This window comes from Haliotis rufescens, unplaced genomic scaffold (genome assembly GCF_023055435.1).
Source record: "Haliotis rufescens isolate VD_foot unplaced genomic scaffold, xgHalRufe1.0.p SCAF_6, whole genome shotgun sequence".
NCBI lineage: Eukaryota > Metazoa > Mollusca > Gastropoda > Lepetellida > Haliotidae > Haliotis > Haliotis rufescens.
The window spans coordinates 19,764,645-19,780,700 of NW_025964334.1; the positions used below are offsets into that span (position 1 = coordinate 19,764,645).

At 40.5% G+C, this 16,056-nt stretch overlaps 1 protein-coding gene across 11 annotated transcripts in view; it reads right to left on the reverse strand.

The window, feature by feature from the left end:
• LOC124113695 (oxysterol-binding protein-related protein 8-like) overlaps window positions 1-16,056 on the reverse strand; it is a 151,975-nt gene that overhangs the window by 52,535 nt on the left and 83,384 nt on the right. For 3 of the 11 annotated variants that reach the window (XM_048385509.1, XM_048385507.1, XM_048385508.1), the window contains exon 2: window positions 15,245-15,461. The exons of 7 other annotated variants lie outside the window; for them this stretch is intronic. In XM_048385509.1, the coding sequence (XP_048241466.1) occupies window positions 15,245-15,344 (100 nt within the window). In that variant the 5' untranslated portion in view covers window positions 15,345-15,461. Of the gene's footprint in view, window positions 1-9,884; window positions 9,999-15,244; window positions 15,462-16,056 lie in introns of those variants that run through there. One more of the 11 variants, XM_048385513.1, reaches the window with a different exon arrangement.

Genomic DNA, 16,056 nt, shown 5'->3' on the forward strand with positions numbered 1-16,056 from the left:
AATGACATTGATCAACCATCAGTCAGCGAGCCTGTCCACCCGATCCCGTTAGTCGCCTCTTACGACACGCATAGTCGCCTTTTACAGCAAGCATGGGTTGCTCAAGACCTATTCTACCCCGAAACTTCACGGGTCCCACGCAATTGGGATCGATGACATGCATCAACCAAGTAAGGGAGTCTGACCGTCCGATCCCGTTAGTGGCCCCTTACGACAAGCATAGTCGCCTTTTACGACAAGCATGGGTTGCTGAAGACCTATTCTACCAGGAAACTTCATGGATTCCACGCAATTGGGATTGATGACATGCATCAACCAAGTAAGGGAGTCTGACCACTCAATCCTGTTAGTCGCCTCTTACGACAAGCATAGTTGTCTTTTACGGCAAGCATGGGTTGCTCAAGACCTATTCTACCCCGAAACTTCATGGATCCAATGCAATTGGGATCGATGACATGCATCAACCAAGTAAGGGAGTCTGACCACTCAATCCTGTTAGTCGCCTCTTACGACAAGCATAGTCGCCTTTTACAGCAAGCATGGGTTGCTCAAGACCTATAATTCTACCCCAGATCTTCACGGGTCCCACGCAATTGGGATCGATGACATGCATCAACCAAGTAAGGGAGTCTGACCACCTGATCCCGTTAGTGGCCCCTTACGACAAGCATAGTCGCCTTTTACGACAAGCATGGGTTGCTGAAGACCTATTCTACCCGGAAACTTCATGGATCCCACGCAATTGGGATTGATGACATGCATCAACCAAGTAAGGGAGTCTGACCACCCAATCCTGTTAGTCGCCTCTTACGACAAGCATAGTCGCCTTTACGGCAAGCATGGGTTGCTGAAGACCTATTCTACCCCGAAACTTCATGGGTCCCACGCAATTGGGATCGATGACATGCATCAACCAAGTAAGGGAGTCTGACCACCCAATCCTGTTAGTCGCCTCTTACGACAAGCATAGTCGCCTTTACGGCAGGCATGGGTTGCTCAAGACCTATTCTACCCCAGATCTTGGGGCACCATGATGATTACATCAACTGACTCTTTTCCAGGTCATATTCCAAACCAAGCAAACTTTAATATGGCTGAAAACAATTCCACTGCTGATGCATGACATGCAAGGGGAGTCATGCAGATATTCTGTTTGTTTATGTACAGCAACACCTGTGCATATTTGCTTGCTCATATTTATTCACGTACAACAAGCTCTCCCAGCCAACATGCCACACATTAAACCTGTTGCCCCGAAGCGCACAGGAACCACAGGTGGTTACATTAAAACATTGTTAGGTGAAGAATACAGGCCTGAGTGAGTCAGTGGAGGATTGAGGGGTGGAATGAGTGAGTGGGATGGAAAGAGTGAGTGAGGGATGGTGTAAGGGATGGAGTGAGTGAGGGTCATGGAGTAAGTGAGGGATAGAAAGAGTGAGTGAGGGATAGAAAGAGTGAGGGTCATGGAGTGAGTGAGTGAGTGAGGGATGGGAAGAGTGAGGGATGGAGTGAGTGAGTGAGGGTCATGGATTGAGTAAGTGATGGAGTGAGGGATAGAAAGAGTGAGTGATGGGAAAAGTGAGTGGGATAGAAAGAGTGAGGGATGGAGCGAGTGAGGGTCATGGAGTGAGTGAGGGATAGAAAGAGTGAGTAAGAGATAGAAAGAGTGAGGGATGGAGTAAGTGAGTGAGGGTCATGGAGTGAGTGAGGGATAGAAAGAGTGAGTGAGGGTCATGGAGTGAGTAAGTGGGGTCATGGAGTGAGTGAGGGATGGAGTGAGGGTTAGAAAGAGTGAGTGAGGGATGGAAAGAGTGAGTGAGGGATAGAAAGAGTGAGTGAGGGATAGAAAGAGTGAGTGAGGGATAGAAAGAGTGAGTGAGGGATAGAAAGAGTGAGTGAGGGATGGGAAGAGTGAGTGAGGGATGGGGAGAGTGAGTGTGGGATAGAAAGAGTGAGTGAGGGATAGAAAGAGTGAGTGAGGGATGGGAAGAGTGAGTGTGGGATAGAAAGAGTGAGTGAGGGATGAGTGAGTGTGGGATAGAAAGAGTGAGTGATAGATGGCATGAGCGAGGGATGGAGTGAGTAAGTGGGGTCATGGAGTGAGTAAGGGATTGAGTGAGGGATGGAGTGAGTGAGTGAATGAGTTAGTGAGAGATGGAGTGAGTGAGTGAATTGAATTTAAATGGAGACATGGTTTGGGCCAACAGGCAGTCCTAGCAAATTTGTTTCAAGTGATCCAAAAACCATCATATTTGTTTGCAAGTTAAATTTCAATAATCTTGCGTACATGTTTTTTATTGCAATTACATGCAGACGTATGTGTATGTGTGAGCACTAATCCGGACTAATGCCGATTTTATAGTGCTAGCCCACTGAGATGCCACAATGCCACAGTTTAACACGGATACCCCAATCAGACACAGTATACGTCAAGATGACCAGTCATTGTTTTATCCCCTTAATGTCGAGCATCAGGAAGGGTAACAACAAGTACCATCTTTAACATATTTTGGTATGACACGGCCCGGGATCAAACCACTGACCTATCTCTGGGCAGACGCTCAATGTCCACAAGACCATGGAAGTCCTTTTGATTTGTGAGAAAAGATAAAAGAAAATCAGATAAGATGTGGTAATTCACTTTAAATGGATAATGCATCCTATGACTCAACTGAGAGAGGTCATCTGAAGCTTGCTCAGCCTGGAGCCAATGCAGGTCATTCGTTGACGCAAGAACATAAATCATTAATAAAGAAATTATCCTTGAGTGAATTAGAGGATCAACATAGGTCAAACTGATCTTGCTTAATGTTATCCTTGCAGAGATCCCATGTCAATGTTTCCTCAAAACTGGTGAAAAATGACGCATTGTGGAACAACCTTGACCTTTGACATGTCCAATGGAGATTATACATTGAAAAGAATGGGGTCACATGGCGACACGGCCGGGGATCAAACCACTGACCTCCGCTCTCTGGGCAGACGCTCAATATAGAGCGAAAAAGAAAAGAATAGCGTCACATTAAATAAGTCTTCCTATCATGGACCATGAACAGCAAATACACCTGCACTTCAAATACATATTTGAAAAGGCTTGATTCTTTTTCTTCGCAAAAACTAAACATTATTGTATAATATTATATTGTGAAGTCTTAAACAGGAAAAATCAACACCATAATCATATTCACACTCAGCCTGCTTGGTATTGTGCATACTAGCCTGAATTGGTCTCTTGATTAGCATTAACTTTAATAAATTTTAGTCTTTACATACCTGGAATTTTTCAGAGCTTGACTGGAATTATTCAGAGCTTACAAAACAGTTTTTACTGTGCATGCTCAAGTTCTATATGCGTGCCTAAAGCAACAGAATCTAAAAAATGAACATATAATTTTTTTTTATCTAAATATGTATTGGTGAAGGACTGGTTCAATAAACCTGGTATCACTCACGGATTGTCCAAGATCTCACTAGAGGCTAATTCTGCCCATAATCTGCAGCAAATGTCAGAAATAAATTTCCCAATTGAAAAAAAGCAATTCCAAATTCTGAAAACCACAGATGCAAATCGTTCTCCCCTGTATAATAGGGAGGGGCCCGTGAAGATCTCGGGTAGAATAGGTCTTCAGCAACCCATGCTTGCCGTAAAAGGCCACTATGCTTGTCGTAAAAGGCGACTAACGGGAACGGGTGGTCAGGCTCTCTGACTTGGTTGATACATATCATCGATCCCAATCGCGTGGATCGATGCTCATGATATTAATCACTGGATTGTCTGGTTCAGACTCGATTATTTACAGACCGCCGTCATATAGCGGAATATTGCTGAGTGCGGCGTAAAACAACAAACAAACAAACCAACTAATAGGGAGGCTTCTGAAACCCGACATTGTACTTATACAAGGTTTCTGAACTTACTCCATAGAGTGACAGTCATCTTAAACTTATTTTTACCATTTCTATAAATGATATCATAGGATAAAAAGATTATTACCCTTGTGTTTTTATGTAACATAATTATCATGTATTGGGAGTTCATGATCAAAATATGTAGGATGCTGCCATAGGCTCACACAGAACAATTTTATTTCAAGTTTACTATATTCACAATACAGAAATCCGCTCCCTCAATAATCTCTGTATCATTAGGCAGCCCACCCAGTCCTCTGGCCCCTGACATCTGAGTCAAACCTTAATTTACTGCCACAATATCTTCAATTACTGGTTCTGATTACATAAGTTTATCCAAGGAGCAATTTGGTCCAATTAGCTGGATAAATGCCACCTATCACGACATTAGTCTACATATGCACTTACTGCCAACCATATTACACTACACGGTCCTCGGGCAGACCGAGGTTTGTTCGACAAATGCTGGCACTGCAGGACTCGCAAATAGACGCTCATTTATTCCTGGAACACTCTATCGCCTTACAGCATCTATTTGACGATCTGTTACGCCCTACTAAATATAGGAGTTGGTAAGAAGACATGTCACACCATGTGTGCTGCGGCTTACTTAAAAACCAAGTTATTTCCAGATGTGAGGCATTGATGTCACTGTGGCAAGCACATGGGCCAGCAAATGGAGTCATCATGCTCCATGGCTCCTCTAGCTTTGTGGCAGCTTTGTGGCTAGCTTAGCGACTCATCCTAGTATGTCTTACAGACCCTGATACAAATATATCAACTACAGCCCATGCAAGTCTATAATGTTTGGCAAGTCTAGATTACTGCAGTATCTGAAAATGAAGAGAATCACTGGGCTCCCTTTTTATTATATTTTTATTAAGATAACTGAGCAACTGTTTTTTCTGTACGATATGTTCATTTCAGAGACTATATGTTAGTCTACGACTCATCCATGAGGTGGCTCCATGGCTCCTCTAGCTTTGTGGCAGCTTTGTGGCTAGCTTAGCGACTCATCCATGAGGTGGCTCCATGGCTCCTCTAGCTGTGTGGCAGCTTTGTGGCTAGCTTAGCGACTCATCCATGAGGTGGCTCCATGGCTCCTCTAGCTTTGTGGCAGCTTTGTGGCTAGCTTAGCGACTCATCCATGAGGTGGCTCCATGGCTCCTCTAGCTGTGTGGCAGCTTTGTGGCTAGCTTAGCGACTCATCCATGAGGTGGCTCCATGGCTCCTCTAGCTGTGTGGCAGCTTTGTGGCTAGCTTAGCGACTCATCCATGAGGTGGCTCCATGGCTCCTCTAGCTGTGTGGCAGCTTTGTGGCTAGCTTAGCGACTCATCCATGAGGTGGCTCCATGGCTCCTCTAGCTGTGTGGCAGCTTTGTGGCTAGCTTAGCGACTCATCCATGAGGTGGCTCCATGGCTCCTCTAGCCTTGTGGCAGCTTTGTGGCTAGCTTAGCGACTCATCCATGAGGTGGCTCCATTGCTCCTCTAGCTTTGTGGCAGCTTTGTGGCTAGCTTAGCGACTCATCCTTAGTAGTATGTCTTACAGACCCTGATACAAATATATCAACTACAGCCCATGCAAGTCTATAATGTTTGGCAAGTCTAGATTACTGCAGTATCTGAAAATGAAGAGAATCACTGGGCTCCCTTTTTATTATATTTTTATTAAGATAACTGAGCAACTGTTTTTTCTGTACGATATGTTCATTTCAGAGACTATATGTTAGTCTACGACTCATCCATGAGGTGGCTCCATTGCTCCTCTAGCTGTGTGGCTCCTATAGGTTCAAGGCTCCTCTACCTTTGTTGTAACGCCGCACTCAGCAATATTCCAGCTATTTGACAGCAGTCTGTAAATGATTGAGTCTGGACCAGACAATCCAGTGATTGACATCATTAGCAATCATCGATCTACGCAATTGGGATACAATGATATTCATCAACCAAGTCTGTGAGCCTGACCACCCGATCCCGTCAGTTGCCTCTTATGGCAAGCATGGGTTGCTGAACACCCATTCAATACCCGGACCTTCACGGGTCCCTCTACCTAAGTGGCTTTATGAATGGCTCTCTATCGGCAGACAGCTTCAACCATTATGTCAAGAGGTTTTGAGGCAAAAAATAATATTTTTATCACAATTGACCGAAACTTGTGATAATGGCAGTATATGTACTCAAAACAATTCAGAGGTTTAAAAGTTAATCCTTTTGAGATTAAAAACTGTGGCACTTAATCCCTTTTAGGAATAAATAAGTTCAGGATATCATAAGCTTGCTGTCGACATGTTTAAAAAAGCAACATGTCGCTGTTCTTAGCCTGAGGCAATACAGATGCACCTTTTTAATAAATGAAAAATGTCTGTATTGCCTAAAGGCTCTTGTATTTATAGAAATGTACTGCTTACAATATAACATTTGAAAAAAGCTTTTTTTTAAATACTGTATTCGATGTAATAAGTGCCCAGGGCGCTCTCAAAGTTAGAAATTGGTGGCTCTTTTGAGAATAATATTTTGGTGGCAAAAAACAGAGTTGAAAGATAAATTTTGTGGTTTATGCTGACTGCCTGAAATGTTTATATGACAGATATATTTTCCAGAATTTAATGGCCCATAATTAAGGGTGCATATAACACACAAGTGTGTATCATACGCGAATGAATAAGTCTTTTGTACATTGATCAAACGGAAGGGGTGCTAAATGGGATTGTTCACTAGCCAATATAATAGCAAATATTGCCATGCCGTGCCGCTTATTAGAGTGGGGACTGCCTCCATGGTCTAATGGTAGAGCGTCTGCCCGGAGAGCGGAAGGTCCAGGGCTCGATCCCCAGCCGCGTCATACCAAAAGACGTTAAAAGATGGTACTTGATGTTACCATGTCTGGCGCTCGGCATTAATGGGCTAAAACAAGGACTGGTCGGCTCGGAGTCAGTATACTGTATCTGAGTGGGGTATTCATGTTAAACTGCGGCATGGTATCTCAGTGTGCTAGCACTATAAATCGGCATCAGTCCGGACTAGTACAAGCAGCCACACAAACACACATACATGTGCATGCACGTCGCTATATATGTGCAATAATCTTGGACGCGACGCTAAACCCCATTTCACCTCACCTATGACAGTGGGAGGCTTATAACGTCGAAAACAGTACATGTATGTATTGATTTACAATACATAATACTGATATAAACGATAAATGAATAAGCATAAAATATCCCACTTTTAAAATTTTCACACTACCTCAACAATGCCTGGTCATCCTACATATTTCACATAGGGGCAAGTATCCCTAGCACTTTCTGTTGTTAATTGTGAAATGTACTTGTGTCTGTTTGTTTGTTTCTTGTTTAACGCCGCACTCAGCAATATTCCGGCTATTATGACGGCGGTCTGTAAATAATTGAGTCTGGACCAGACAATCCAGTGATTAATATCATGAGCATCGATCCACACAATTGGGATCGATGACATGGATCAACCAAGCGAGCCTGACCACCCGATCCCGTTAGTCGCCTCTTACGACAAGCATCATTAGTCGCCTTTTACGGCAAGCATGGGTTGCTGAAGACCTATTCTACCCCGGATCTTCACAGGTCGAAATATACTCATGATGTTAATGTTGATCTGATACTTGTTTAATGCAGCTTTACCTAACCATGTCAACGAAAACATTTTTAGGAATGAACATCATAACATATATATAATGAAATACATATGTTTCTCTATATCTCCTCTTTCCTTTCTGTCATTAAAGAATTGGTTGAAAATATTATCATGTTTTGTTTGTTTGTTGCTTAATGACGCACTCAGCAATATTCCAGCTATATGACGGCGTTCTGTAAAATAATTGAGTCTGGACCAGACAATCAAGTGATTGACATCATGAGCATCGATCCACGCAATAGGGATACAATGACATGCATCAACCAAGTCAGCGAGCCTGACCACCCGATCCCGTTAGTCGCCTCTTACGACAAGCATAGTCGCCTTTTACGGCAAATATGGGTTGCTGAAGACCGTTTCTACCCCAGAATTTTCACGGGTCTATTATCATGTAAATCTGTGGGAGAGGCGTATTAGTTCTAAGTTTTGAGTTATGATAACTTGTGCCCAATTCTTTTCCTGAGAATAAAATATGTTTAACCTTCTCTACAGCAACAATAGGGGCAGCTATAATACATTGATAGAAGCATTTCTCTGGGAGTTTTATGGGCAGCTTATAGTTGTTGTGTAACATTGTAAATGAACGCCCCAATTATTTACATCACTGTGTCGCTGGCCGGCTTGGAGTGGGAACATCTGGCTTTATGAGCTTTATATTTGGGCAGCAGGCTGTCCTTATTCCTGCAACTAGTGCACAAACTGGGAGGATTATTTTCACACACATAAAGTCCCCTCATGCAGGTCAGGGATAGAAATGTACCGTACTTCCTCTATTAGACGCCAGTGTTCTAATTGAAGCTGGGTCATATAAACATCACGACAAAAATAGAAGCCGGCCTCTTTCAGACGCTGGGTCCATCATTTGATGAAATAATTATCCCTATCATATCAGCTTATGGCATATAATGATTACTCTCAGTCACATCCAGATGGGTAAGGAAAGTGATTTGCCAGCATTAAACAGAATTGACGCTAGACTAATATATATAAGGTCAAAGGCTTGCATGAAATCAATAAGACACTGAGGCCTCCAATAGAGGAAATATGGTATTCCTCTCATTAGTGTACCACAGGGCACTCCTATGGATGCTTGTGTGACAACCAGAATATTTATAAATGAGAAATATTATAGGTTATCTTATTTGAAATTCTGTTCATTAAACATGTTCAAATGTCCCTCATTTTGTACAGCATACTTCTATGAAAGTACATTTATCTCTCGACAGACCTTATTTTAATTGTTCAAATTTAGGATTAAATTGATTACTTGTAGTTGTAGGTCAGGATAGGTCATTTAAACCTCCACACATACAGAGCAATTAGTTCTATTCTTAACTGATGTTTTGTGATACATTTGAGTTGACATATCGATACTAAGTTTCCAATCAATGACACCCCCATCTGTACCCCATAAGTCTTCCTGACTATCTCGACAGGAACTTATATTACATACATCTAGAAGAACACAACCCAAACCCCACAAGTTTAAGGTGGTTATGAGAAGGTTACGGCTCTGATCCATCTATTATAAGCTGCCAAGAGCAACAATTTGCTACAGTAGTACTTATCATACCTCCATGTCAGAATGATGAGATCTGACTGGTCCAAGTGACCCTGATTAAATACTATGTATCCCACCTTGGAGGGAAATAAATTTCTCAGCAGGTGAATAAATCCCTAGTAACCCCGCCACAAGCAAGACGGGCTGCATGTAGATTTCTGAGTCGTCGAATAAATCCCTTATACCCCCGCTTCCATTAGCAAAAATCTGCATGCTTTTTCCTGAGTCAATGGAAGTCATGTGACATAGCACAAACTAACCTCTGCTCAATTGAACATTGATAGAAAATCAATTTAGAATTTGTTTTAATTCTTTTACAATGTCATTTTAAACATGACATTGAGATAAATTTGTTGTAGCGGGATCACAAGGCGTACATGGGGTTTTATTTGTCCCATAATATTAGGTTTTATTATATAACCACTTGCCTCCGGCTCATGGTAGAAAACGTAACAGATGATGCATATAACAGCCCTATGTACCAAAGTAATCCTGCTATAACTCATAACATGACTTTGTTAATCCAGCCAGGAAAGAGCTGTACTGGGGATGAGTTATTATTATATTGTACCTGATAATCTACCATACCCAAGAACCTAGGTTCTTGCAAACTGCTAACATCACTTCAAAAAGATCCAAACAAAGTAATCATAACAGACATACAACATATTCTGCAACCAGACACCTATTTTCCTCCACAGTGGCGAAAAAACTATAGAAAGGAACATTCCCAAAGAAACAAACCTTTGCTCCAAGTATTTCCCCAGCCTTCTGCTGTGTGACACTGTGGGTAAATCCTGTGGGGGATCGTATCCTGAGGGAAGGGCCGATTTACGTTGACAATACTACACGTTCAGCATCAGCCCTCAACTTGCTGCATAAAGACCCATTTACTTATCGGATAACTCGGAGAGGGATACCCACACCATTACTGCTAATCTCTTGGCAGGTTGCCTGGATACAACAGTGTCTGCAATCTACAGAAGCTGTTGGGGATAAACTAGTCTCGATCCATTGCGCTTCCTGCAAATTTTGCCCCATCTTCGCACTACAGTTTGTGTCAATGTGGTTGGTCTCTTGTCTTTGTGGGGTGTGAATTTAATTTTAGAATAAGTGCACTTATTATCGGGAAAGACAACTGTTGTTCGCTAAGGGTTCACGGTTTGGAGAAAGAATGGTAACTGATACGTCTAGAGTATTCAGGTGTTGTTAATCTATGTGATATGCACCTCAGGTGGATTGTTGTGGGAAGGTGTGCCATGTCTAATGGATGTCATAAGGAAAAGCAATTTGTATCTTTCACTGCACTGTACTCTCACAATCCTTACTTACTGGAGTAACCATGTTTATAGTGATACTCGGACCATGCATAGTGATACTAGTACCATGTATAGTGATACTAGTACCATGCATAGTGATACTAGTACCATGCATAGTGACACTAAAGTACCATGCATAGTGACACTAAAGTACCATGCATAGTGACACTAAAGTACCATGCATAGTGACACTAAAGTACCATGCATAGTGATACTAAAGTACCATGCATAGTGACACTAAAGTACCATGCATAGTGACACTAAAGTACAATGCATAGTGATACTTAAGTACCATGTTTAGTGATACTTAAGTACCATGTATAGTGATACTTAAGAACCATGCATAGTGATACTTAAGTACCATGCATAGTGATACTTAAGTACCATGCATAGTGATACTAGTACCATGCATAGTGATACTAGTACCATGCATAGTGATACTTAAGTACAATGCATAGTGATACTAGTACCATGTATAGTGATACTTAAGTACCATGCATAGTGATACTTAAGTACAATGCATAGTGATACTAGTACCATGCATAGTGATACTTAAGTACCATGCATAGGGATACTAGTACCATGCATAGTGATACTAGTACCATGCATAGCGACACTAAAGTACCATGCATAGTGATACTAGTGAGTGAGTGAGTGAGTATGATTTTACACCGCTTTTAGCAATATTCCAGCAATATCACAGCGGGGGACACCAGAAATTGGAGTGATACTAGTACCATGCATAGTGATACTTAAGTACCATGTATATAGTGATATGAGTAATGAATTACTTATCTATGACCTATTTGGTTCAAAATGTGCATGTAAAAGAAAGAAAAAAAGCAAACATGTATAAATGATTTAACACTATACTTGGCATTATGGACGTAATACAGATACGATTGTTGACAGTGTTTGTTTGTTTGTTTGTTTGTTTGTTTGTTTGTTTGTATTTTAAAGCAACACTCAGCAATATTCCAGCTCTATGACGGCGGACTGTAAATAATCGAGTCTGGACCAGACAATCCAGTGGTGACATCATGAGCATCGATCTACGCAACTGGGATACGATGACGCATCAACCAAGTCAGCGAGCCTGTCCACCCGATCCCCTGTTGACAGTGACATGGGCTCAGTAGATAATGATATACCAGACTAGTAGCTGAGAGTAGTGGGATGATATATTGATGCATCGGTGGATGGTGATGTTTTACTTCTCGGTACAAGTGTCGATTACACAAATGCACACTAAGTAAAAAGTATTGATTCTTACCTTAAATGTATTCTTCAATAAATGTTACACCAAACACTAATTACTGGTGAAAATGAGTAGTGAAAACGTAAATATTTCAACCATTGCACCATACTTGACACTCGTTAGTGTGCCAGGTATTTTGCAGGGTTTGAACCAAACTCATAGCTTTACTCGCCCGGGTAAAGATGAAATGCCCTTGTATTGTTTAAACAATGGGGAAATTAGAATATATTTGTACTAGCCCACAGGAATTTGTATTAGCCCCGGGCTGTCAGGCTCAGTGTGTTAAGTTCTAACCCTGTATTTGGCCATCCTGTCTGAGAGTGAGTATGGTTTTACGCCGCTTTTAGCAATATTCCAGCAATATCACGGCGGGGGACACCAGAAACAGGCTTCACACATTGTACCCATGTAGGGAATCAAACCCGGGTCTTCGGCGTGACGAGCGAACGCTTTAACCACTGGGCTACCCGACCGCCCCTCCTGTCTAAGAAAAGATGGCTTACGTACCACAGATTAGAGCACATGCAAGTATCATGATACGTATCAGATCGAACAGTTGGAGTATTGACTGCTCCCGGCTTTTCTTTGAGGAAGACATCTGTTGACCATTTCTTGGTGATACAGACAGTACAAGATTCATGTGAGTATCATTCTGATTTGGGGAAACTAGAGTCAGAAGTAATTATTTCCCTCATCCTCGTCCGAGGAATACTGGATTTTTGTGTGCATTAATGGAAACATTTTTCTAAAAATTACAGCTGTGTAGATCAGGATATGTATAATATATACACACACAATGAATAAAGATATGCTTATGATTTCAAATTGAAAGCATTTAATCAAGTATGTAACATCGGAAACAGCATATCAACAAATCTGTCATGAAGTACATCAGCTGGTCGATTTCTTACACTATTTTGTAATGAAGTGCATTTCTTACTTTAAGTTTTTGATCCATTCCATTTACTTCACCAAGAAATTCATTCAATATTGTGTATTATTAATTTTGAGATAGTGTCAGAGGACTCATCTTTAGATCCCACCAACTTACCATTATCAATACCAACCTTAATCTGATTACAAGTGACACCTTGTAACAAACCTCAGTTGTCAGAGAGCGCATTAGTGACGTATATCGCTGTGTACAAGGCGTTTTTTCGAACCTAGAATTAGGGGGCTCTCAAGGGGGGTCGTCTTATACACAGGGTTGAAGAGTTTTGATGTTTTTTCCCCCCAACACAAAGACATAACTGTGAGCATGTAACACCGGAAATACCATGTCAACAAATCCGTATTCAAGTTGGCAAACTAATCATGTAATTACACTGTCTGGTTATAAAAAGAGTTCATTATATATCTGGACTTATGTTTGTAATCTATTTTTTTAATTTTATTCAAAATTTCATTCAATATTGTTTATCTCATTTCAGCAAAATCATATGAGAAGCAATCTGAAGATAGCACAACTCACAATTATTTACAGCAACCACGGTCATATTACCGCTATCGACGCCTTGAAACGAACTTTAGTGGATCATGAGAATGAATATATATAGCAGAAATGCCATACACTGACTCACTGAAACTCATAAAGTTTTCGCTATCACGAGCACAGGTCAGCATCGACGGTGACTGGTCAAATTGTTCCCTACGAAAAAATTTCCACCATAGCGATCAGCGATGTACCAAAGTGCTACGCTTATGGTTATTAACTTATTACAAATATATTAGTGAAGCTGCAACTAAAATAAAATGTTATAAGAATAAATTATTCCGGATAAAATTGATAGTTTCGGATACAATTCATCCAAATTTTCTATCAAAATTATTTAAAGTGTTATTATCGGGTAATTTTTAACTGAATCACCAGTAAATTTCGAGAAACGTGTACAGCTGATTGCTACTTCTGGCTTATAGTTGACGAGAAAATACAGATGGTAATCTTAATCTCTGCATATCAAACAATGCCAATCAAAAATCATCATGTCTAGTGGTTTTTTATCTCAAATTTCCAATTTGTATTGACCAAGTTTAATGAATATGATCTGTTCGTTTCCCTGAATTTGCTGAAGGAATACGATGCATTTTTTTTCTGCGGAAGAAATTTTAATTGCAAATGTAGGGATTGTGTATACACTGCTTCATTCCGATTCGCTTTACAGATAGGGTCACACTCCGTCGCAGTGGTGACTCAGCATAACACCACTGCCACAGGCTAATTTGCATATCACGTGACCGGACTTTTCTCTTGTTTGTAAACAAACGCGCTTTTTCAGAAATCAGTATAGAACGGACTAATGCAAGTATTTGGGGGCGCTTTACATATTGTTTTGCATAATTATATAGATGTGCTACTACAACTGCGACAGTGAGTTGCATGACAATATATATTTATGCATCAAAGTGACCGTGTCGCTAGCTCTCCGTTGGGCTTCGATGACAGCACGTGGAGCCGTACAACCAATGTAAACATAGGATAACTACGCAAAAACAAGTAGATTTTTACGTATTTGCATACTTTCTCAATGAAAGTTAACCATTCTTTGACATTTGTTTATGAAAATGTGTAGACTTGTCAAACATGAAACGGATGAAAAGCATATACAATATCTTGAATGGAATGTGAAAGATGTGACGAATCGTCACATGGCGCTGGCCTGTGGCAGAGGTACTATGCTAGCTGGCTGCCGGCCGCATGGAACTCTGGGTAGGAGAGTGAGATAGGGTATATAAATTAGTGTCAATTTTGAAGGCTTGTGCAGGGGAGAGGTCGCCTTTTAAGTGGGGTCGCTTTGTAGACAGCGATACATGGTTCCACACCATACATATTTAATTAATACCATACTCTGACTCATGATGAGTCATAGTTGTTGTTATATGACTGTATTAACTCCCACATTTTACAAACTTAGTATGACTTGCACGCTCCTGTCATAATCTGTATGTGTGGTGAGTGAGTGAGTGAGTGAGTATGGTTTTACGCCGCTCTTAGCAATATTCCACCAGAAATGGGCTCCATACATTGTGCCCATGTGGGGAATGGAACCCGGGCCTTCGGCGTGACGAGCGATTGCCTTAACCACTAGGCTACCCCACTGCCAAGTACATAAGTACATGATTTAATAATATTCTTGATTCAGATTTTTTGACACAATACGTAGCAGACATGCCATTTTTAAAAATATAATAATTAAGATGCTGAGTTGGCATGAAACTCTAATGGCCATTAATTACACGAGGAGTCAGGTCGAAGTGGTCCTGCCTCATCATGCAGTGTTACAATTCATAAATGTCAGTTCATGATATATTCCATACAACTATTTCCATGTTATATTCATGAGAAACATTTTGGAAACAAATATTCAATTAGAAAATTCATAATCTCTGATAATGAGAAGTTGATGGCTGTGGTTCTGGAAGCAATATATATGTGATCATGCACAAAATCAATTCAAGTTAAGAATAAGCACATTAATATTACATCAAATTATTCTGAATTCTTGATAAAATAAGGGTAACAAACTCACCATTTTGTATTTTTTTGTCCCTTTTCAGTAAGCTTAACTTCTCACTGAAGGACTTTGCTCGATTCAGTCTGAATGACTTTGATGTCCATGTACTGGTCATTTCAAATGTGAGTGTGGGTCATCTCAAGATGACCAGGAGTCACAACTAGGTTCCAGCAAGACATTTCACATCAATACCCGCTCAGAGACAATCTGCCTTCACTTCTTCATAATGCTCCTTAAATGGAAAATCCACCGTGACAATGATCCATGCAATACTGTGAGGCCAGATTTCTCAAACTGAGCTTTAGAAGGAAATGAATTCATTTAAATTTTAATTTGTCAGTGAAAACAAATTTTATTGATATTGTATTGCAGTTCATTAAATATACAACTTAGATCCTTAAAGAAAATGTTTTGAAATATACTGTTTCACTCTCCCCATAAATAATAATTCATATTTTCAAACCTTGTTGCATAATTCTTTTGATAATAATTCTAAAGAATTCATTGAATTTTATTTTTTTATCAATCAGACAAGACATTTCAAAGAATAATACATTTTAATCCATAGATTCCAAGCCAGTGTCACTCTATGACAAGCTAAGCAAACATAACAATAAGCCTAGCTTAAAAGTTACGACACAGAAATCTTCTTCCAGATCAATGCAATATTCAAAAACCACTTAGAAAAACAAGCATTCCTAAAATCCTTCAAAATATTCACTTATAGATGCAAAATGTTCAAATTCAGCCATTATTGATTTCTAGATCTAAATTCCATGACTTACATTACACGTAATAATTCATATGATTGAATAACTCTACTCACA